The sequence below is a fragment of the Ambystoma mexicanum genome, chromosome 13 (assembly GCF_040938575.1).
Source record: "Ambystoma mexicanum isolate Mex_15411 chromosome 13, UKY_AmexF1_1, whole genome shotgun sequence".
NCBI lineage: Eukaryota > Metazoa > Chordata > Amphibia > Caudata > Ambystomatidae > Ambystoma > Ambystoma mexicanum.
Window position 1 is genome coordinate 638,865,016 of NC_090938.1, and position 22,760 is coordinate 638,887,775.

Sequence of the window (22,760 nt, forward strand, 5' to 3'; positions counted from 1 at the left end):
GCAGACACTGAAGCCAAGCGCATAGCCAATACAGATATAGAAATGAATAATGTTCAAACTATTGATGTAAATGAAAGAATGACTGTATTATTAAATATGACAAGAGATATAATCACATGCCTAAAACACAGATAGTAGAGCTCCAAGGGGAGGCACCGCAAGAAGAAAAGAACTTGTGGAAGCGAAGAGGGTGTTCTTTAAACCCCTCTGAAGCATTGTGGCGACAAGAAAGCACTGGTAAACCAGTAATGCCTATAGCCTTATTAAAGATAGTGCTAGAACAACTACACTATCCAGCACATACAACTAGGGAGAATCTTACTGTAACCATTGCTGAGGATTGGTTTGTACCAAACCTAATGGAACATGTTGCATTTTTTATGGTAAATTGTATTATTTGCCAGCAGTTCACGGTTGGGCATACACTACGCATAGTGAGGGGGGTGATCCCAAGACCAAATGGCACTTTTCAGCACTTGCATATCGATTATGTCGACATGATACAAGTTTGTAATGGATACAGATACCTTTTAGTTGTAGTATGTCCTTTCTCCAGATGGATAGAGGCAGGTCCATGCACGCACCCAGACTCTACCTGTGCAGCCAAGGTTTTGGTGTGGGAAGTGTTTCCCAAATGAGGTGTGTGTGTGAAGTAATGAGATTGGATAATGGACCTCATTTTGTGAATGCAGTTTTCGAGCAGATCACTTCGCTGCTCGGAATAAAACATACGTTTTCTTCGGCTTATCATCCGCAAGGAAATAGTATCTGCGAAAAGCTCAACGTCATGTTAAAGGAAAGAATAGCTAAGTTGAAGCTTACTTTGAAAAAAGGGTGGTTGCACTGCCTACCACTGGCATTCTATGCATTAAGGAACCAACCAGGTTCTGACCACCATCTTACGCCGCACGAGACTGTGACTGGCAGGAGAATGAGAACGCCTTTAATGCCTCCATCCCGAGTTAGAAGTGATGCTCATCCAACATCAGAAGTGTTAGGACTTGAATTGCAAACTACTTGAACTGTTTAACATCTAGTTTTTCTGTGATTTTAGGACACTTGCAGAGACAAGGGTGTACAGCAGTACAGAACACAGAAAGAGATGCTTCAACAATCCAAACTCCTGAATTTATACACCCAAGAATTTACCCAGGTGACAAGATCCTGATTCGTAATCACACAAGGAAAAAGTGGGAGGAGCACCGCTTTCACGGTCCTTTCATTGTTGAGGACGTCACGCCATCTGCTGTCAAGGTGCAGGGTAGGCGAACTTGGATCTTCCTGGGTGATACAAAGATCTAAGCTGGAGAGACACCTCTCCTTACACCCCAACGCGAAGAATCTACAATCATCGGGGAAGAACCACAGCATGTGCAGACGAGATCTATGACGAGGAGGAAGGACGCATAACTTGTCACGTGGAAAGCGTGAAGAACTCTTTAGTGGACTGTGGCTTAATTTGGACACTCCCTTTTTAGCTATGAATAAAAGGGTAAAAGGACATATTCGAACACTCTGTGCATCTTAGTAGCAGGGTTAAGGGAAGATCTGCATTCTTGAAACCCACAGTAAGTTATTAACTTTGGACTGAGGCATGTTTAAAGACTTGATAAGATAAAGTGAAAAAGGTTATTAACTTTGGACTGAGGCACACTTAAGCCATGATAAGAATAAGGATGTGTCAAACTTTGATCGTGGACACAGCAATTGGAAAAGAATACAGTATCCTGATTCATTCCATACAGAGCTCTTGTTCAGATTTACTCATGGTGTTACCCAGTGATGACCTTTCTAGGCACATACTTACATCCTTTGAGTTCGTATTGCGTACGTATACGCGACTGGTGTGGAGAACTTGTCGCATTCCAGATTTTCTTGGTAATACTGGCAACGAAAAAATGGTTAAAAGACTGCTTATAATCATTGCTGAAGAGTTTTTGAAATTGCCTGATTTCAATGAAGAAAACACAAATGCCCCACCTGTTGTTGACTATCCAATTATTTCTCTCAGTTACTCTATACAGATATTGCACATGTACTTAGTAGATCACTTAGTGCCAATCCCACTTACCGATAGGTTTTAGAAGTTTGCCACGTAGGATGACGTTGGTAATGATGCAGGTCTACACGTCAGTAGTGACTCATTTGGTCTATAAAAATATAGTTTTTTCTTAAATGAGTTGAGAGTTGAGTATCGAGCGATTGCTGATGTTCATTGTACTAACTGTTTTACTTACATTAAAATAGACAACATTTTTGCCAAGCTATTTATGTCTTCTGAATTATTGATGTTTGATTAAAATCTGCATCCCCATCCACCTCAAGGGTACTGCTACTCATCATTCACAAGCGCACATGTCTATCTGTACTGGGTGATCAGTTAGAGTCTTGGTGAGATTGGTCCATGCGATTTCTATGTGAGATTGCGGCATGGTACCATGCTGTCCTTTGGACATGCACATGTGTACACACATGCTGACCTGCCTCTCCCCTCTCCCTTACCATCCACTGTCACATGCAGATGAGGAAAGCAGCACTGAGGAAGAGACAGTTGCAAGACCAAGGCATTCGCTGAGGCTGCGTAGACCACAGCAACAGACCCTGTCATTCACCTCATCTGAGGGACAGGTGTCTGCTGAGGGTACATCCTCTGATGGCGCTGGGGATGACATGAGGGACGTTTCCGTGGGCCTGGAGGGTAAGTCCTCAGGGACTGAGGTGCATGGGGATTCTGCCATACCAACAGACAGGCTGGTTTCCACAGAGTTGCCATCTGTGGTGCCAGGTTCAGGTGTGGTGGAGGGCGCAGTTGAGGACCTGGCCATGGGGTCTGGTGGGGTGCATCAACCAATGTGGAGCCTGGGGACTTGTGCCTGGAACAGGACGTTGTGCAAGACACATTGGTTAGGATCACCTATTCACAGTGTCCCCGGCCATCGTCTGCAGGGCTACTCACATGTGTCGATGCAACCACACAAAATATCCCGCCAGTGATGCAATTCGGGATGCTGTGGTGTCCTTGCTCATTTCGGGCTGTGGATGGCAGGTGGCTGCACTGGAGTCCCTGGACGTGGTTCGAGGTCAACTTGTCAGCAATCACGGGCAGGTGTGCCACATCCTGTCGTAGATGCTGCTGGCTGTTGTGAACATGGTCCAGGCATCACAGGTGACCCACCTCTTCCTCCTTGACCTGCAATCCCATCTGCCGTGGAAGAAACACTGGGTTCGGAGGCCTTCCCGAAACATCCAAGATGGCCGGCACCGTGCCTCGGTGTACACCAGGCTCCCAGGCTGCCCTGGGCCTGCAGCACCATGATTGGCTGGTGAACCAGCTTGAAGCAACCAAACCCCTGCACCGCCAGGCAAAGCCGGCCCCCACAGATGTCCAACACACAAGGCCTCTACCAGCAGTCTCCGCTGCGCATGAGGTAATGAATTCCCCAAGTATTAATGGACTAGAGGCTACGGCCCGCACAGACTTTAAAACTGCCCAAAGAAATATGCTTAATAACTATATTGTGACCCACGTGTTCCCATGGCTTGTCAGCCTGTGCTTGCTCTATTACTCCCTAGTAATATTATGGAAAAGGCTTTAAGGAACTCAGAGTATCCACGCTATGCACAGGGAGCTTCAACCAAGCCCATAATGCACATCGCCCAATTCGAACATCAGGATAGCGTGTCCAATCCTAACAATAGCACGAGAATTACTTATTTAGTCAATAGCCTCGCTACTCATCGAGGTTTGCATGCAAATAATATTGGTAATGTTGTTCAATATGTAACCGTGTCCTGCTGCCCATATATCCCTGTACCCTGCCAAACATCGTTCTACAACCTGCTTCAGACCATGCAGGGCATCCATGCATTGCTTTGCCTGCACACGCTTGCGAAAAAACCAATGATCTCTGCCTCTACGCTAATCTGACTTTCTCCAGAGTCGGCAACAACAAGAATAAATACAGTACAGAGCGCGCTTCCGTAGCAAGCACTGCCTTGTCTTCACCCCGTGCCCCCTTTGCAGCTACTCACAGTGCAGGCGCGTCATCTTAAGAAGAACACGTCGGCACCCATGTCCCCTTCGGGACCCACATCTCCCACAATCCTCATCACGTGCACATGCGCAGACGCTCCTGAACTTCTCTGCCGTAAAGCAAATAACCGCACTGTACCCAGCCTCTGCTCTACTAGTCAATCTGCACCCCCTCCAACAGTTCATTGCCTCCCCAAGGCTGTACTGTCACTTCCCTACGAAGGACGTTTACTCGCCAAGGTAAGCTGCGTATGGCGCGCATTGAAAGGGCAAGACTGCATACAGCAGAAGCAGTTCCTCCAAGCATGTAGTTTTTCAAATAGCCACCTCATTCCCAGCATGAAAACCCTCCCTCGCAGGAAGCCTGATCCTCTGACCTCAACAGTTAGCAACTCAGTATTTAGAAACCTGAGACTACGCTCCCGTTTTGCCAGCACTCCCCTTATGACAGTACGTCAGAAAGCGACAACAAGGAAATGTACATTAAGATTACACACTATTACCACCACAGATTGCCCCCAAGCTGCTCCCTCTCAGCTAGCACTAAGCCCCGCACACACAACGTCAAACACCTCCCTCAATTCCAATTCTGACAATCACTGTCATGCACATTAAACTCCCAGCGACCAAGACCTGCTCTGAACACGGTTCTAGGAATCCTGACAATTCCTATTAAGGAATTATCACACCGTAATTTGGCAGTTACCTCCACTGGCATCCCGAGGCCAGCCCCAAGTACATCCACACAACGCCATGCCTCCCCATGACCACTCAATCCCATCTCCCACAAACCCACATCAACCATGATCTTGCACCTATTACTAGAAAGGAGGTAGCCAGACCTCGTAAGAGCCTTATTAGCAAACTTCTGCGAAGACACCAGCGAACGCCCCCACTCCTCCTCGCCAATCCACTATCACTCAGGAATCTCCGCCAGGGCCACTGCCCACCACAACACTAATCCAGCCTCATCTGACTGGCCCCCTCATCAACACTCACTCATTGCCAGCCCGTGCATTGGACATTAACGACCTGGTCACCAAACATAACCTTGACGCCTGTCATGAAATCACTTCCCAATTCTGTCTCCTCCCCCTCCACCTCACCTGAAGAAAGAGCCTTAGTCAACTTCTTCTTTCTTTCCTTAATGGAGGATTTATTTTTAAGAAGATATGGTCTACCGCGGAAAGACGCCACAATGGCTGTCGGAAAGTTCCGGAAACCAGTGGCCCCGGATCCGCAATAGCCAACGGGGAAAAAGCCAGTTAGGCAAAAAAAACGGAACGTCTTTGCTGAAGAGAGGGAATCCGGATGCCAATGGAGAGATGGTGAGTATCCTTGATAATCCGGGAAAACCCAGGTAAGTGTCAGTGTCTGTAGGGGTACCGGACAAGAGATGGAGAGATCCACAGAATACCCGGTTACATAGAGAAGCAAAGATGACTGAGCCAAATCAGAGAGTATCCGAAATCCAAGAAGCTCAAGGACAGGATATGGATCTTAGCAGGGTTGAAGGAATATGGAGCGAAGGAGGACGACAGAGAGAGAGTGAGAGAGAGCCCACGAGAGAGGCGAGAGAAAGGGACTGGAACAAGGGGGGGGGGGCACTGCAAAAGTCCACCTGAGAGACGGAACAGGTAACCAGAGGAAACAGAGAGAAAAATATGAAAGGAGGGCCAGGGTCCCCAAGACAGGAAAGCGGGGGCTCAGCAGAGCCAAGAGAAATAATACAGAGCGCAACAACCAGCAGAGTAGCGAACTCTTATGAACTTGCCTTCACAATAAGATGGTACTCATGAGTCTTCGGGTTAAACAGTTCAGTTCTGAAGAGGTAAGGAGCGTCCCCCAGATGGCCAGAGGCCAGAAAATTGTGCTCTGTGCAACCCAGGGGGCCACCCCCTGGGAAACCCTTGTGGGGAAGAAAACCCAGAATCTGTTGATGTTGTGGAAGTCCAATGAAGAGGTAGTCCAATGTCAGAGTGGAGAAATGGAGCGAAGTATCAATCAGTGGAATCCGCGACAGGGAATTGGTCTCCAATGCAATGTAGGATCTTATCTGGAGGGAGACTCCTCCAAGACTGAAGCCAACAGCGGATAATCTCCAAATGCGGAAAACGCAGAGAAGGAAGAGGAAGGAAGAAACTACAGATATGTAAGTAGCGTAATTGGAAAAGAAAAAAGGAAAGGTAAGCAGGCAGGGCGCCGGAAAGCACAGAGAGCTGAGAGCGGTACAGGAGGCAATGCGCCAGAAAACAATGAGAGCCGAGAGCGGGCGCAGGGTGACGAGTCTCCGAGAGGAAAGGAGCGCCACGGACGTAGAATACAGAAGGAAAGTCGAAAGGGAAGGAAAGCCGAGAAAGGCAGAAAGGAGGAAGAAGGCAAGCCTGATTAACGGCAGAAAGCAAAAGCTTAAGGGGATAAGTCGGACATGGGAAAGTGTCAGAAAGGGAGGCAACAAGAAAAGTAGTCGGGAACCGACAAACGTACAAGGGGAAGAATAAGAAGAATCGAGTGGAATAATGCAATAAAGAGAGGATAGAGAGCAATGCTAAATGTAGGAACAGAGTAGTAACGCAGTTACCTGTCTGATCTCTGGTGATTAAGTACGAATGCATGGGTTGAATCTGAGTGTCCTCCATCTTGAATGGAAAACTAGACCTGCAATACTAGTTGGTGGTAATGTTGTTGAGCACGCGCCATCTTGGATTCCACTGAACATGCCGAGGATGATGCATCTTCCATTGTTTCCATAGCCTTCTAGGTGTCCTTCTGACACGAACTCAGTTGCAACGCGAATGCCGGCTGCAATGAAACGCTGATATCACAGGCGGTGGCCATCTTGGAAAAGACTAGACCGCAGCCTAGCATTGCAAGCCCAACGTGACAGACTCATCTATGGTGGCCCAGTTTCCATCGGCCCCAATACCTTCCAAAGAAGGGACGCATGACAGTATGCCCCCCCACCAGTGCGGGAGAAACCCGGCTTGCCAGGGTGAGCTCGATAAAACTTCCTCACCAGTCTTGGGGCACGTACATTGGCGCTGGGCTCCCAGGAATCTTCTGATGATGGGTAACCCTTCCAGGAAGGCAGAAATTCCAATCTTCCCTGGCGATAACGGGAGTCCTTGATCTCTGCTACCTCATATTCATCCTCTTCCGGCCCCTGTGCCTCTGTAGGTCGAACCAGAGGTGTGGCAGGGATGCCAGACAGGGCTGGACGTAACAGAGATGAATGCAACATAGGATGGACCTTATTCATGCATTTGGGCAACCAGAGGCGAAATGCTACTGGATTAATCCAGGAGACTACGATGTAGGGTCCCACAAATCTGGGTGACAACTTAGAAGGGTGGATCCATCTGGGTAGATATTTGGTCGATAGCCAGACCCGTGAACCCACCTCATTGGTGGGTACGTCAGAGCGTTTCTGATCTGCAAGACGCTTGTAGCGGCTGCAAGCTTGGGCCAGGGCTTCTTTGACAGTTCTGTGCGCTTCCATGATTTGTTGCAATCGGTCATCGATAGTGGGTCAGACAGTGGCGGAAGCAGAGACAGGCAAGATGCTCCTCGGGTGTCTACCAAAGGTGCTGTAGAAGGGGCGAAGGCCCGTGGCAGAATGTTTACAATTATTGTATGCAAACTCTGCGGTGGGCAGCAGATTGTACCAGTTGTCTTGTGTGTGGTTTGTGTAACACCGAAGATATTGTTCCAAGGTACCATTCAATCTCTCCGTCTGCCCATTAGTTTGTGGGTGGATCCCAGAAGACAATGCCCTTTCTGTACCCAGTTTGTCACAAAGAGCGGTCAAAAATTTCGAGGTGAACTGACTTCCCCGGTCAGAGATTATCTTCGTAGGTAAGCCGTGCAAGCGAAATATGTCTCGCACGAAAACCTCTGCCATTTGTGAGGCAGATGGTAAACCCGGAAATGGGGAAAAATGAGCCAACTTAGTAAGCAAGTCCACGGTAACCATGATGCATGTGTGGCCACACGAGACCGGAAGGTGGAAATTTGTTCTCACGGGCCTTCGGGCAAAGGGATCTATTCCAGGAGTGGGTTTTATAAGCAATGTTTACTTCTGGCACACTGAGCACATGCTTGAACGTATTTCTTAATGTCGGAGGACATATCAGGCCAAAAGAATGATCTCCCGACCAGTTCTTCTGTGTTCTTCCTTCCCCGATGTCCTGCAATACAGTGATCATGGCACCAAGACATGACACTGTGTTGTAAATCTGGTTGGGGCACAAACAATTTTTTGTCCACAAAACACAATCCTTCCCTCATTTCCACCTGGATCTGAGGTGAAGAAGGAACAGGGAAAGGTACACGAGCTGTGGCGGAAGCGATAAACACTGGTTTGGGAAAAGTCTTTCCTTAAGGCGTGGAGAAGGATCTTCAGAAGCATATCGACGGGAGAGTGCATCGGCGATCACATTTTGACTCCCCGGAACGTAAGTAATCTCAAAATCATACTGGGCAAAGAAGTGTGCCCACCTCGCCTGGTGAGAGTTGGCGCATTCCATATTCCACAAGGCTTTAAGGTTCTTGTGATCTGTTCTGATAAGAAAGGGACTTCCTCCTCCCAACAAGAGATGCCTCCACTCCTCACAGGCAAGCTTTATTGCCAAAAGTTCTCATTCAATCACAGAATAGTTCTTCTGGCTGACAGTGAGAGTCTTAGGGAGATAAGCAATGGTATGTTCCACTCCTTCGTTTTCTTGCAGGAGAACCGCTCCCACTGCATTGGCAGAGGCGTCCGCTTCCAATATAAATCTTTTGGCTTGGTTTGGCTGGACAAGAACGGGACAGAGCTGAATCTCTTCTTCATGTTTTGAAAGGCAGCCTCTGCCTCCGGTGACCAAGTAAAGGGTTGGTTTTCTTTTTTTAAGAGAGTGGTGATGGGAGCTACCGTAGATGAAAGGTTTTGGATGAACTTTCGGTAAAAGTTAGTGAATCCTAAAAATCTTTGGACCTCCTTTATGGATGCTGGAGATGGCCACTCCAGAATGGCCGAGACCTTCTTCGGAACAATTCTTATCCCCTCTTGGGAGGGAATGAACCCCAGATACGGGACGGAAGAAACCTGAAGCTCACACTTACTGGGTTTCACTAGTAGGTGGTTTTCTTGGAGTCGGTAAAGGACTTCATGGAGATGAGTGGAGTGTTCTTGCGGGGTCTTTGAAAAAAACAGGATGCCATCTAAGTAAATGATCACTGAGCGGAATAACAAATCGGAAAAAGTACGGTCCATAAATCTTTGGCATACCGCCAGGGCATTCACCAATCCAAAGGGCATTACCCTATACTCGTACAGGCCATAGGGTGTTCTGAATGCTGTTTTCCATTCGTCTCCGGCCCTGATCCGTAGGAGATGATAAGCATTTCTTAAGTCTAACTTTGAAAACACTGTAGCGCCTCTTAAAGCTTCAAGGATGTCGGACATAAGTGGCATTGGGTATCGGTCCCGAATGGTAACCTTTTTGAGCCCCCGGTAGTCGATACATGGTCGAAGTTCTGTGGAATACCTCTTAGCGATGAAGAACAGGGGGGCACCTGCGGGGGATTTTGATGGTTGTATCAAGCCATTCTTTAGTTTGGCATCCAGGTACTCTCGAAGTACCTCTTTCTCTCTTAAAGATAGGGAGAACATCCTGCCGAAAGGCACCAAGGCTTCTGGGACAAAATCAATGGCGCAGTCCTCGGGACGGTGAGGAGGTAGATCATGTTCTGTCTACTCCAAGAAGACTTGGTAGTATATCTGAAATTGAGGAGGGATCAAATGGATTGTTCGTGGTTGTGATTCTGCGACTGTAAGATAGCCGGTTGATAACAAGAACACTCTAAGCAGAATTGTTGGCAATAAGGTGAGAGGAAGCTGAGTGTGTTCTTAGACCAGTCTATGGTAGGATTGTGTTGGCGCAGCCAAGCTATCCGCAGAATGATGTGAAAATGGGCTGCTCGGATGATTTTGAAGGATATATCCTCTTTATGATGTTGGATAGTAATCCTGATCCGTTCCGTGGAATGGGTAATGAGTCCTGAGCAAAGAGGGGTTCCGTCAACTCCTTCTACTTTCATGTTGTCCTTGTTCTGGACCCGATGGATTCCCATCTTCTCCACCCACAAGGTGTCCACAAAGTTGCCCGCAGCGCCACAATCCATAAGGGCCAATGTTTCCACTGAATGATCCCTCCAGGACAAATGCAGAGTTACTACCATCAGGCGTGTGTCTTCTGTCTGGCTTGAAGGTGCAATAGACAGTGTTACAAAGGGACTTTCTGTAACTCCTCGAACCGTGGTCCCACCTAGGTTCGAGGCGGTCCATTTCCCGATCGCCTTGGCGGGACCTCTGGACAGTTCCGAAGCAGATGAGAAGAAGATCCACAGTACATGCAGAGACCAGCTCCTCTGCGTCTCTTCCGTTCCTCAGGGGTGAGTGGAGACCTCATGGATCCAATCTGCATTGGTTCTTCCTTATTGATGGCTCCAGAAGAAGGTGAGGGAGTCTGCAAGGAGGCAGGAAACCCAAATGTTCCTCTTCCTTTCTTCTTCTCTTGCCTTCGTTCGTTGATCCGATGTTCAATTTGCAAAGAGACCGAAAACAGCTCAGAAAAAGAGGCTGGACGAGGAACTCAGGCCAATTCATCTTTAAATTCCTCCTTGAGCCCTCTGCGAAAAATGGTAAATTAAGCTTGTTCGGACCAGGTGGATTCGGTAGCTAATTGCTTAAACTTTGTAATATAGGGCAAGAGGCCCATCTGTCCTCGGTGAACCTCCAGCAGTTCTTCACAAGCCATGAATTTAATTTCTGGCCTTTCAAAGGTCTTTTCAGTTTAGTAAGGAAGGCTTCCCAGTCTCGTAAAACTGGATCATCCGTGGTAACTAGGGGGTTGGCCCAGGCCAGAGCGTTTCCGGTCATGTTAGAAATGACAAAGCCTACCTTACTAAGGTCTGTAGAGAAAGTGGTGGGACGGAAGGCAAAATGCACATTACAAGCTTTGATGAATTCTTGAAGTAACTTTGGCGTACCGTCAAATTTAACAGAAGACAGAGGCATGGAAGGGAGGTCTGAACTATGTGGTTCCCGGTTGGCCACCAATTGACGGAGTACATTGTTCTCTACCTTGAGATTCTGCACCTCTTGGTTCAAGTTCCGAACTTCCAAGTTGAGAGACTGTACTGCCGCAACCAGTTCCTGGACTTGTTTGGCGGTAGCCATTTCGGAATGAGTTTGACGTTGCAAACTGTCATGAATATCAGCTTTGTCCGTAATATCCAAATCACTTCCCAATTCTGTGTCCTCCCCCTCCTCCTCACCTGAAGAAAGAACCTTAGTCAACTTCTTCTTTCTTTCCTTAATGGAGGATTTCTTTTTAAGAAGGTGTGGTCTACCGCGCAAAGACGCCACAATGGTTGTCGGAAAGTTCCGGAAACCAGTGGCCCTGGATCTGCAATAGCCAACGGGGAAAAGGCCAGGTAGGAAAAAAACCCTGGAACGTCTTTGCTGAAGAGAGGGAATCCGGATGCCAATGGAGAGATGGTGAGTATCCTTGATAATCCAGGAAAACCCAGGTAAGTGTCAGTGTCTGTAGGGGTACCGGACAAGAGATCCACAGAATACCTGGTTACATAGAGAAGCAAAGATGACTGAGCCAAATCAGAGAGTATCCGAAATCCAAGAAGCTCAAGGACAGGATATGGATCTTAACAGGGTTGAAGGAATATGGAGCGAAGGAGGACAACATAGAGAGAGTGAGAGAGAGCCCACGAGAGAGGCGAGAGAAAGGGACCGGAACAAGGGGGGGCACTGCGAAAGTCCGCCTGAGAGACAGAATAGTTAACCAGAGGAAACAGAGAGAAAAATACGAAAGGAGGGCCAGGGTGCCCAAGACAGGAAGGCGGGGGCACAGCAGAGCCAAGAGAAATAATACGGAGCGCAACAACCAGCAGAGTAGCGAACTCAGTTGCAACGCGAATGCCGGCTGCAATGAAACGCTGATATCACAGGCGGTGGCCATCTTGGAAAAGACTAGACCGCAGCCTAGCGTTGCGGGCCCAACGTGACGGACTCATCCATGCGGCCAAGTTTCCATCGGCCCCAATACCTTCCAAAGAAGGGACGCATGACAACGCCTTATCCATCTCTGAGACTTGGCTTCATGGGGCTTGTGGCCCAGCCCTACCTCCAGCTATCCCCGAGGGTACACCATCTGCCGTGAAGACAGAACCTGAGCTAGAGGAGGTGGCATTGCCCTAATAGCCAGAGAATCCCTTCCCTTCAGACGGTGTAAGACATCCTTTGATGGGACTACCAACCTTCCATCACTTAAACTCTCACCATCAACCACTTGCACTATTGCCATTCACCCCATCTACCGGGGCGCCCAGACCCACTCAAAATTTCGAGTCAAACCTACTTCACATTCTCCAAGATAATCTAAAAGCTTCCTCCAAAATCATCTTGTTAGGAGACCTTAATCTAGATCTTCGTGACCAAAATGACCCACAAGCAACCTCGCTCGCTGACGCCCTTGACACCCTAGGTTTTTGACAGCACATTACCAATCCCACCCAAAGTAAAGGGGGCACTCTAGACTGGATTGCCGACCACAACTGTGATGTTTCCTCCGGCATTAACATACCATGTCCCTGGTCAGACCACCATATCAGCCACTTCTCTATCCCACAGCCCACTAAACCCAAAACTGCACCCAACCCCATACCCCAGTTGTAACGGGAAGCTCGCGGAAGCTCATCAGAAACAACATCCTGCCCCTGCTCTATACCCCAGGCCTTAAGGCCCCGTTAAAATCCAACCCCAACTCGTTGGTGGATACCTTCAACTCCATCCTTTCTAACGCAGTGAATACGATAGCCCCCTTAGCTCCTCATAAATCGAATACAGTCAGACATTCAAACTCATGGTTCACCCCCAACCTTTTGGAATTGTGCTCTCATAAATGACAGGCCCAGCTATCGTGGCTCAAGGACCCCACTGACTCTCTGATAAATGAGTTCATCAAAATATCCAGACTCTACAAATCTGCTGTAATCGAAGCAAAATCCAACTCCTACAATTCTAGAATCAGCAATGCCAACTCTTATGTAAAAGAAATCTTTACCATCTTCAGAGAACTTGAATCTCCTGCCTGACCCCCCACCACCCTCAATAAAGACGTACTATGGTGCTCAGACATCCAGGCAGCACTACTAGGCAAAATCGACACCCTGAACACAAAAATCCACTCGCAACAAGCTACTTTCAACAAAGACCCCATAGCTGCACCGTTCCCACGTTGGCCCCCTCCACAAATCAGTTTTCCTTCAGAGACCTCTTTGAAAGTGAAGTCCTAAAGCCGATTAAAAGCCTGAAACCGTCCAAATGCAAAGTGATATATGCCCTGCCTCACTCATCAAAGATTGCCCCCGTCATCACAGCCATTATAAACGCATCTCTCACTGAAGGCACCACTCCAGCTAGTCTCAAAGAAGCTTGGGACTTCCCACTCTTAAAAAAAACCTTACTATACCCAGCCATTCTTTCTAACTATAGGCCAATTACCACTGTCCCCTTCCTACTAAATATCCTAGACCAGGCAGCCTTCCTGCAAGTTCAGCAGTTCCTGGAGGAAAACAAAATCCTAGGAATGTTTCAATCTGGATCTGTCCCAGGGAACGGGACTGAATCCTCCCTTCTTGACCTAAAGAATCAGCTAGACGAGATCAGGGATAAAGGAAACTCTGCCCTGCTCCTGCTCCCAGGATTATCTGCGGCTTTCAACTTGGTTAACCACCAAATCCTCTGCCTCCACCTCACCACTTACACTAATTTCTCCCTACCTGCCTCTGCCTGGATTGCCTCCCTTCTGGAACGGAGGGTTATGAGGGTCTTCTCAGAGAATGAAAAGGCCTCACCCTCTCCCATCAACTCTTGTGTACCTCAAGGGCCTTGCATTGCCCCAACCCTTTACAACATCTTTACCAGGGCACTCTTAAACATCCTAAACTCCCGCTACATAGCTTACACCAACTATGCCGATGATCCTCAAATACTGATCGCACTCTCAGGCAACTACATAGATGATGCTGCCACCCATAACAAAATCTACTCTACAATACAGGCATGGATGGCAGCTAATTATCTTTCTCTCAACAGCGACAAGACAGAAATCTTAATTGTCGGCCCGCCAAATGCTCTCAAGTCTCTCAATAATCAATATTCAGCCTTCAAGATTGTCAACTGGCCAATTCCCGTCTCAAACTCTGTAAAGACACTAGGAGTTTACCTCAACGCTTGACTTACTATGTCTAGCCAAGTAAGCGCCATTGCCTCTTCAGCAGCCTACACCACGAAGATCCTCAACGCAGCCAGACCATTCCTATCTAAAAATATCTGCCTTACGATTGCCCGTGTCATCATTGGCTCCAAGATCGACTACTGCAATGTCCTATTCACAGGCCCCTCCTCTGGAAATACCCAGAAAGTACAAGTCATACATGACTTGAAAGCAGCCCTCCATATTCCGAAAAGAGAACACATCTCTAAAGCTAGAAGAGAAGCACACTGGCTCCCCACCCAGGATCGCATAACCTTTAAAATACTCCCCATTACCCACAAGTGCCTCTCCAAGACAGCACCCCCATACCTCACCCAAAGGATCACCAAAGCCCACTCATCAAGACCCACAAGGACTCCTCACACTGAGCGACTAGTCGTGCCCAAAGTAAAGAGATGCGAAGACGAAGGCTCAAGTTTCCTTTACCTAGCTGCCAAACTCTGGAACGGCCCCAGCTTCAGGGATGAGAAATTGTACTGGATCTTCCGTAAAGCTCCCAAAACTCATCTCTTCTCCTAACCCACAACCTCACCTGCGCACCGCGACCTACATCTCAAACACCATTCTCTATCACCTCTACCACCACATCGTACCGCTAACATGCATGATAATGCCTCTCAAATATATAATTGTGCCACCCCTGCCCTCTGTGTGACAAAAGTATCACAATTGTATGACAATGTTTGCTTCTTGACTTGTAAATGCAACAGCGCCTCAATGCCTCTGGGTTGCATGTGTGCTTTACAAATGAAATAAATAAATAAATCATATTAATTGCACAGATGGTCATGTATCCATGTGTGTTGCCTGTACGGGTCTATGTTGGACTATGTGTGACAATGAGGATTGTGCCTTGCAGTGCGCATGGATGTTGCCCTGTAGACGCATGTTTACATGTGATGTGGTTGATGTGTACGACCACACTACTCAAATGTGTTTGTGATTGTGTTGTGGATATTGATATTGATATTGATATTTTATTTCTATTGCGCTCGTACACAAGTGTTTCAGAGCGCGACAAGGCAAGGGAGGGCAACAGGGGAGAACAAAACAGCAATCTTACTAGGCCCAGTGACATTGAGAACACGCAAGTCCATGGGAGAGGGGGAGTGTAAAAGTGCATTGAAGGGGGGAGAAATGGAAAGTGCAAAGCGGAAGAGAAACAGATAAATAATAAATAAATAAATAAATAATAAAGGCAACAAACAGTGGTAGTGCAGCCAGCAATTTGCAAGTGCTAGGTTTAAGGCGGCAGACAGGGTAGGTCTGATAAGTGCAGGAAGAAAAAGGGGGGGGCTGTATGGGTACAGATACAGATCCCAGTGCAAGGGTTGGCCCGGAGGGTGGCAGGGTGAGCAGGTACCTGGGCCCGGAGGACAGAGGGTGGCCAGGTGCCCGATGCCAAGTAAGAACAGATCAGCAGGGGAGAGGGGGAGCGAAGGCAGAAGAATAGAGGAAGGTCTTGAGGTGCTTCTGGAACCGGAAATGGTCCTCCACAAGTTTTAGAGTGGCAGGGAGCTGTTCCAGAGGGAGACCCCAGCCGAAGACAGAGATCTACCCCCAGCTCGTTTCTTTGAAAAACGACGGACCCTGAGGGAGTTAGAGGTAGGGGAGCGAAGAGCTCGAGAGGGGAGGTATTTGCGGTGGGATAGATGAAGGTATTTTGGACCCAGGCCCCAAAAAGCCTTGTGGACAATGCAGAGGGTTTTGAATTTAATTCTTGCATCCCCTGGTAGCAAGTGGAGAGATTTCAGAGCTGGAGAGATACGATCCCAGGGCTTGAGGCCAAGGACAAGTCTTGCAGTCCTGTTCTGAATTAGTTGCAGAGGGCGGAGAGTAGAGGCAGGTAGATTTAGAAAGAGGCTGTTACAATAGTCCAACCTAGAGAGAACCAGAGCTTGGGATACCATGAGGTTCTGGGGGAAGGAGAGGAATGGCAGAGTACCTCTGAGGAGGTGCAGTAGGAAGTTTGACTTTTTAGAGACCTCAGAGATATGTGCGGAGAAGGAAAGGGTGGAGTCAAAGATGACCCTGAGGTTCTTAGCCTCGCAGGTGGGGGTAGGCGGAGGGCCAAGGGAAGCCGGCCAGAGAGTGAGGGGAAAGGATGGCGAAGGTGTGCCGATGAGGAGGATCTCTGTCTTGCTGGCATTCAGACAAAGATAATTGGCGGCACACCAATCTTGAATGGCAGTTAGGCAATCAGAGATGAGAGGGGGAGAGGAGGTGGTTGAGGGCAGCCTGAAAATGAGTTGAGTGTCGTCAGCGTAGCACTGGAAATTGGAGCAGAAAATGGCAATGCAGTGGGCGAGAGTTGCCAGGTGTTGGTTGAAAAGCCAGGGCGAGAGGTTAGACACCTGGGGAACAACACAGGTAGAGAGGAGGATAGATGATAGGAAGGACCCAAGTTGGACCTGGGAGGGTTGATCAGAGAGGAAAGAGGTCAGCCAGGCCAGAGCCTGATCAGTGATACACAGGTTTTCACAGAGACGGTTGAGCAGGATGGTATGGTTGACTGTGTCGAAGGCAGAAGAGAGATAGAGGAGGATGAGGACAGAGGGAATGTTAGAGTCAAGGTTGGAGAGCAGATCTTCACAGATGTGGCTTTTCTCTCATGGGTGGTGTTGCTATTGCCAAAGCTTTGTCAGTGTCGCATGGGTGTCACTGGGGTGTTGGGTGTGCTTGTTTTGCCAGTGGCAGTGTTGGTTGCTCTGTGATTGTTATGGTCCTAGTGATGGTCACTGTGATTCTCAGCACATGTATTGGGAATGTATGTGCTGCCGGATTTGTACTTTTGGGCTGTGTTGTATTCTTTTCATGCACCATGTCTGCTGATGCATGTGTTACTCACCAGAGGGCAGTCCCACAACTGTAGGTCTGATTCTGATTGGTGTGTATGTAAGGGTGTTTGTGGCTGTACATGTGCTTCAGGTGTATGGGTGTCAACAGCACCATGTGTGCCTCTGATACATGTGACCATTGATTTCTCCATGGGGTACATCATGTGAGACGCATCTGTGTAGTATTTGTATCAGGCCAACCAGTGTACTAGGGTGCGCGGGAATGTGATGTACCAGTGATCACTCACACTTCTGGGGATGGTGTGGCAACACATTCAGGTGGATGTGCACATGAGCTCAGGTGGTGGACCTCACCCATATATGTTCATGCAGGACATGCAGAGTCAATTTGCTCAGGAGGGGTGTTATGCTTGGCCAGTAGTTACAACGGACACACGGTGGGAACGTCAGTAATTGGGGTAGTGGGTACTACAAGTTGCATCGGTCATTGTGGACACTTATTTGTAGAGCGACAAGGTGGTGCCACTTCCTGTTGGATTTTTTGGGTATTGGGCTGTGTACTGGCATGTGTTGGATTTGATATTTGGGCACAGGGCTGTATTCTTGTGGGGTGCAGTCCCAGGAGTACCCTACCTGTTGTGGTCCTGTCCAGGCCCACGGTCCGGCCCTCCACGCATTCTCATTGCCTGTGCGTCCAGCTGATGTGCTTAGTTGTGACTCACATTCAACTGTGGCCATTTTGTTAGGCTTGGTGGGTACCCAGTGGTCAGGATTGATGGCGGGGTGTGTCATGGTCGACCTCATGGAGCACATCAGCTGTTCCACTGGTACCCCTGCCAGGGGCAGGGACCCATATGGGCCATGGCTTTGGGTCTCACTTGAGCATCAGTCTCTCCTCAGGGCAATAGGGCAGCGCATGCAATGGGGGCACACATGCCTGAGGTGGGGTGGTTGGCTTCCTGTCTTGATGTTGCAATCATACAGGTGCAGGTGGGGCATCCACATGCTGCACCACACATCCGCTTGCAGGGGTGAACAGTTCTCATCCACTGTTGTGCCCTCACTGGTGCATGGTGATGGTGAGACCCAAGTGACATGTATCTGGCTTGGACTTGTGCCCTATGTTTTGATTCAAGGGGGATGCATGGGTACTGTATTGTTTTGTTTTGCGGCACACCTTGTGTGTGCTGGTCCTTTGAGGGGATGCATGTGTGTGGGGTTATGTGTGTGGTGTGCTGATTGGTGGGAGTACAGGGGTTAAGTTTCTTGGGTGTAGGTGCACTTGGCATGTGTGTGTCTCTGTTTCGTGGGTGTAAAGGGAGTAGAATGGTGGGTGTAAGTGCCCTTTGCATGGGGTTGGCTCAGTTTGGTGTCATTATAGGAATAGTAGGTGTAGGTACACTTTGCATGTGCGTGCCCCTGTTTCGTGGGTGTAAAAGGAGTGGGAATAGTGGGGTAGGTGCCCTTTGCATGTTGTTGGCTCAATTTGGTGGCTGTATGGGGAGTAGGAATAGTGGGTGTAGGTGCACTTTGCATGTGGGTGTACAGGGAGTGGAAATAGTGGGCGTAGGTCTCTTTACATGTGGATGGTTCAGTTTGGTGGGTGTACGGGGGTTGGAATTGTGGGTGTGGGTGCCCTTTGCATCTGGCTGGCTCTGTTGTGGGTGTACATGGGGTGGGAATGATGGGTGTAGTTGCACCCTGCATTTGGGGTGCACATTTTTATTTAGTTCACTGGGTTGTTTAGGTTATTTGCTTATATAGCGCACATAACCCGAAGGGAGCTGGGTGGTTTTGCTTATATATTCAATTGTTACAACAATTGTCACATGTTGGTGGTTGTTATGGTTGAAGGTAGTGGTGGTCACTGCTTGTAGGTACTCACCATGCTATTTGAGGTTTTTCCACTCCATCTGGTGCCACGGGCTGAAAATTGCGCAAAACGGTCTGTTTTGGTGGCTCCTTGCTTTGCACTAGGGCCGTAATATAAGCGTGTCAGATGCAATCCTATTTTCTTCGCACTGTTAGTCCCTGCTTGTACTCGATTCTGTAAATCGCCCCATTTGCGCTGCACAATCTTAGCGCGCACGCTAAAGTTTTTGTACTAGATTTGTGCGTATTTCATTAAATCAGGCCGAAGAACTCTGTAAAGGAATTCTGCCCTGCTTTACAAAACATTTTTTTAACATGATTTTCCCATTAAAATAATGTTGTAAATCAGGCCCTTTATGTGTAATTGTTGGACTGTTTTGGTGAAATCTGAGGCATAGGAACCCAACTGTATCCTGTATTAACTTTGTTTTTGTGAATCAATGTGCACGTTTGTTAGACCACCACAGAAGGTATGTCAACCATTCTGAATAGTTGGAAAATAATCCATTAATACATTGTGAGGGCAAATGTGTATTTTTCACGATGTACTATTGGGTCTTAATAAAACGGTTTATTTATCCTGCCTCGGACCAAAATAAATGCTAGAAAAGCAGCAATAGCGTTTTTTTTCTAGAGTTGAGTAGATATATAAAGGGGTTGTATTTTTCACATTTTACCTTTAATCTGTAACTGGTGCTGGTGTGAAAATTATATGGATGTTGTGAACATTTTAATTTGCAACTTGTGAGATCCAAAACTGTCCAGTAGGAGGCACACCTATGATTGCAAATGAAACAGAGTGTCCGACATTTATCATTTTAGTTTCGAATTTGCAATCTCCTTATTGAATTTGCATTGCAAGATTTAGTTTGATAGAAACAACACAACTCTTTTTGATGATGTGCCTTTGACCCCTTTGTAGGTGTGTATTGTTTGCGTAAGAAAAACGATTGCACTGGTGATAGGTTTAGTCATAATGCTGTTGTTGCTTGTTGTATGGTGTTAAAGAATCAACAGAGTTAATGCATTCACCCAGGACAGCCCCACTAAACTAACAAAATGCGATATGCACACCACAATAAAGCGGAAATTGAGCTTCTGTTGGGTATGGGCGGTGGGTTAATATATTTTCCTGGCAGTCAGAGGCTTGGCAAACTCGAACAAGTGGCGTTTCTGTAAAAAAGACGATCAGATCGAAACAATATAGGCACCTGCTTCTCAACTGCCCTGGAACTAAGACTATAAAATCTAAATACCTGTTAGCGCACCTGACTTCTTCCTACACTCAAGACAACCTTTGTGGTGGGACAGACTAATTGGTGAGGAAAAAACAACCTGGACAATTGCAACTGCGCAGCTACTGAGACACATCCTTGGGACATTTAATCAATAAGCAAGAACTGAACTTGTGTCCCACGTAGAGAAAGCGTTTTCTTTTTACTTTCTACATTTTTGTTTTCTTTTTCTCTTTTTTCTTGTAAAATCGCTAATCTGATTAAATCAAGTAAATAAAAAAAAAAAAAAATATATATATATATATATATATATATATTACTAACAAGATCAAACATGTAAACACGCAGGCCAGGAGTCTCAAGATATTCTTGGAGTTTTGAGGAGCTGCAGAAGGTTGTTGTTAGCTGGGATTTACAGTGTCTTTAATTAGGGACTAACAAAATGAAACATTTGCACACAAAAAAAAAATAACAGAGATTCAGCGCTCGTGGTGTCATTTAGTAGATCAACAAAATTACATTTACACACAAATAACAAAATAAATATTTTTTGCGCGGGTATTGGGGTTTGGTGCTTTGTATACTGACTAAAGTATACACAAAGCCACAGACGGTGCACGAGCAGCTCGCCAATGCACTCCACCACCACGTCCGTAATTCAAGGAACAACAGCATCCACATTTCGTTGGTACAGAGTACTTTAATGAAGGATCCCCAGGCCAGTCATTAACAAGTAAAAAACAAGATATAACACTTTTCGCTACCAACACGTAGCTTAATCACATACCATATATAGATTTATATATACTATACACACTAACACACATTATTCAAGCATTCCGTGGAGGATGTCACATTATTTTTTACTAACAAAGTTATACATTTATACAACATAACGAAGATTAAGCAGAGAATAGATGCAGGCTGTGATATCCTACGTTCTTTAAACATATTTATTGTAATTGTAATTGTTTTTTTATAACGCACTTAATATCCAGAGGTTTCTAAGTACTGACCCAGGATCGAACCTATGTTGCTCTGTGTCGTCTTCTGTTGTCTTGCTTCTAAGGCGAGCGCGTTACACCTGAGCTATCCTCCCAGGATACGCATACACCACAGATTACTTCGAATGTGTTCCTAGATTTTGGTGCCTTTTATCATAATAACAAAATGACAAAGTGACATCAAAACAAGGATTAAGCACAAGTTCTAGAAGGTGACATCCTATAGCTTACTGGTAAAAATACACATTCACACGCAAACCCCTGATAGTAAAACATAGGGTGCCATATCCCTCATACAACCTAACAGAATTACATATTCAAATATTGTACTCACCAACACCACATATACACACACGAAACCAAAAACATGCAGAGGTCCTTTTTGGGCTGTGTCAGCCCACAATTTTCTAACAAAGCTCCATCCACATTAACAAACAAAAACAAATAATACACACATATTCGATTTAGATTAAGGCACCCTATAATTTAGTATCAAAATAACAGAGGTACACACAAAATAAAGATGTGCACACAAAACAAAGATTAAATAGATTTTCTAAGGGGATTATAGATACATATATTTTTTTAACATAATTCTAGGCGGATGAAGAAAAACAACACTACGCAGAACTCAAACTAAAATCCTTATATTCTACATTCACACATGCATACGAAAAGCAAGAATTCAAATATATTCTCATTGGGCTGTTGTGGTTTATGTGTTACCATTACAGTCATACTTCGGGCAGATACAAACATGCTATGTGTGTGTGTGTATGTAAACTACACATCAACAGCGGGTGTAAGTGGTGCTCTCCTTCTGTGAATCAGCCGCAAAATTACAAAAAGACTGTGAGGGTTGCACAGTTTTACATTAAACCAACACAATTATGCATTCACAGTTATAAGCACAGTTGATATCAAATAGTTTGGTCATTGTGTGTCCTAGCTTACCAATAAGAGGACACACTGATGCACAAAAGTAAACAAATACGAAATTAAACACATTTAGATTTAGGTGACCCAACAAAATATACAATGCACTATGCAAATAATAATAATGGAAATCTGTTTTTAGTCTTTCTTTCCTACAATGAAATTAGCATCGCCGACTCTATTATGTAGCTTCAAATAGGTGCACCTTTTATTTTTACTATTATTGGATTCACGGAAAGTGAATTAAAGCAATAATTGTATTACCACTTAAAACAAAACTTATTCAAAACCTTACCCCTCACCAGATATATGAGAGTCATGCACATACTAACAATATTCCTCTAAGAATATGTTTGAAAAAATGTTTGTAAGTGTTCACCTCTCAAAAGAATGAAGAGCAGTAAATACATTTTTCAAATCATCAACCTGTGAAACATTCCATGCCGTTTTTGGCATATGTACAGTTTCAAATGTAATGTTATATGTTGTTTCGTTTTGGTTTAAGTGTAAAATGTAAAGTAACAAGAAACAGTAAAAGTGGA

General features: G+C 46.4%; 1 protein-coding gene across 1 annotated transcript; it reads right to left on the minus strand.

Moving 5' to 3' along the window:
* Window positions 1–10,754: 10,754 nt before the first annotated feature.
* LOC138520482 (protein LDOC1-like) lies at window positions 10,755–11,255 on the minus strand. Its single transcript, XM_069632850.1, has one exon. The coding sequence runs from the start codon at window positions 11,253–11,255 to the stop codon at window positions 10,755–10,757; it is 501 nt and encodes a 166-aa protein (XP_069488951.1).
* Between the last annotated feature and the right edge of the window lie 11,505 nt (window positions 11,256–22,760).

What these genes read in the sequence shown, in the direction of transcription:
- LOC138520482 (XM_069632850.1), bottom strand. Translation starts at nt 11,255, where the DNA reads ATGGCTACCGCCAAACAAGTCCAGGAACTGGTTGCGGCAGTACAGTCT.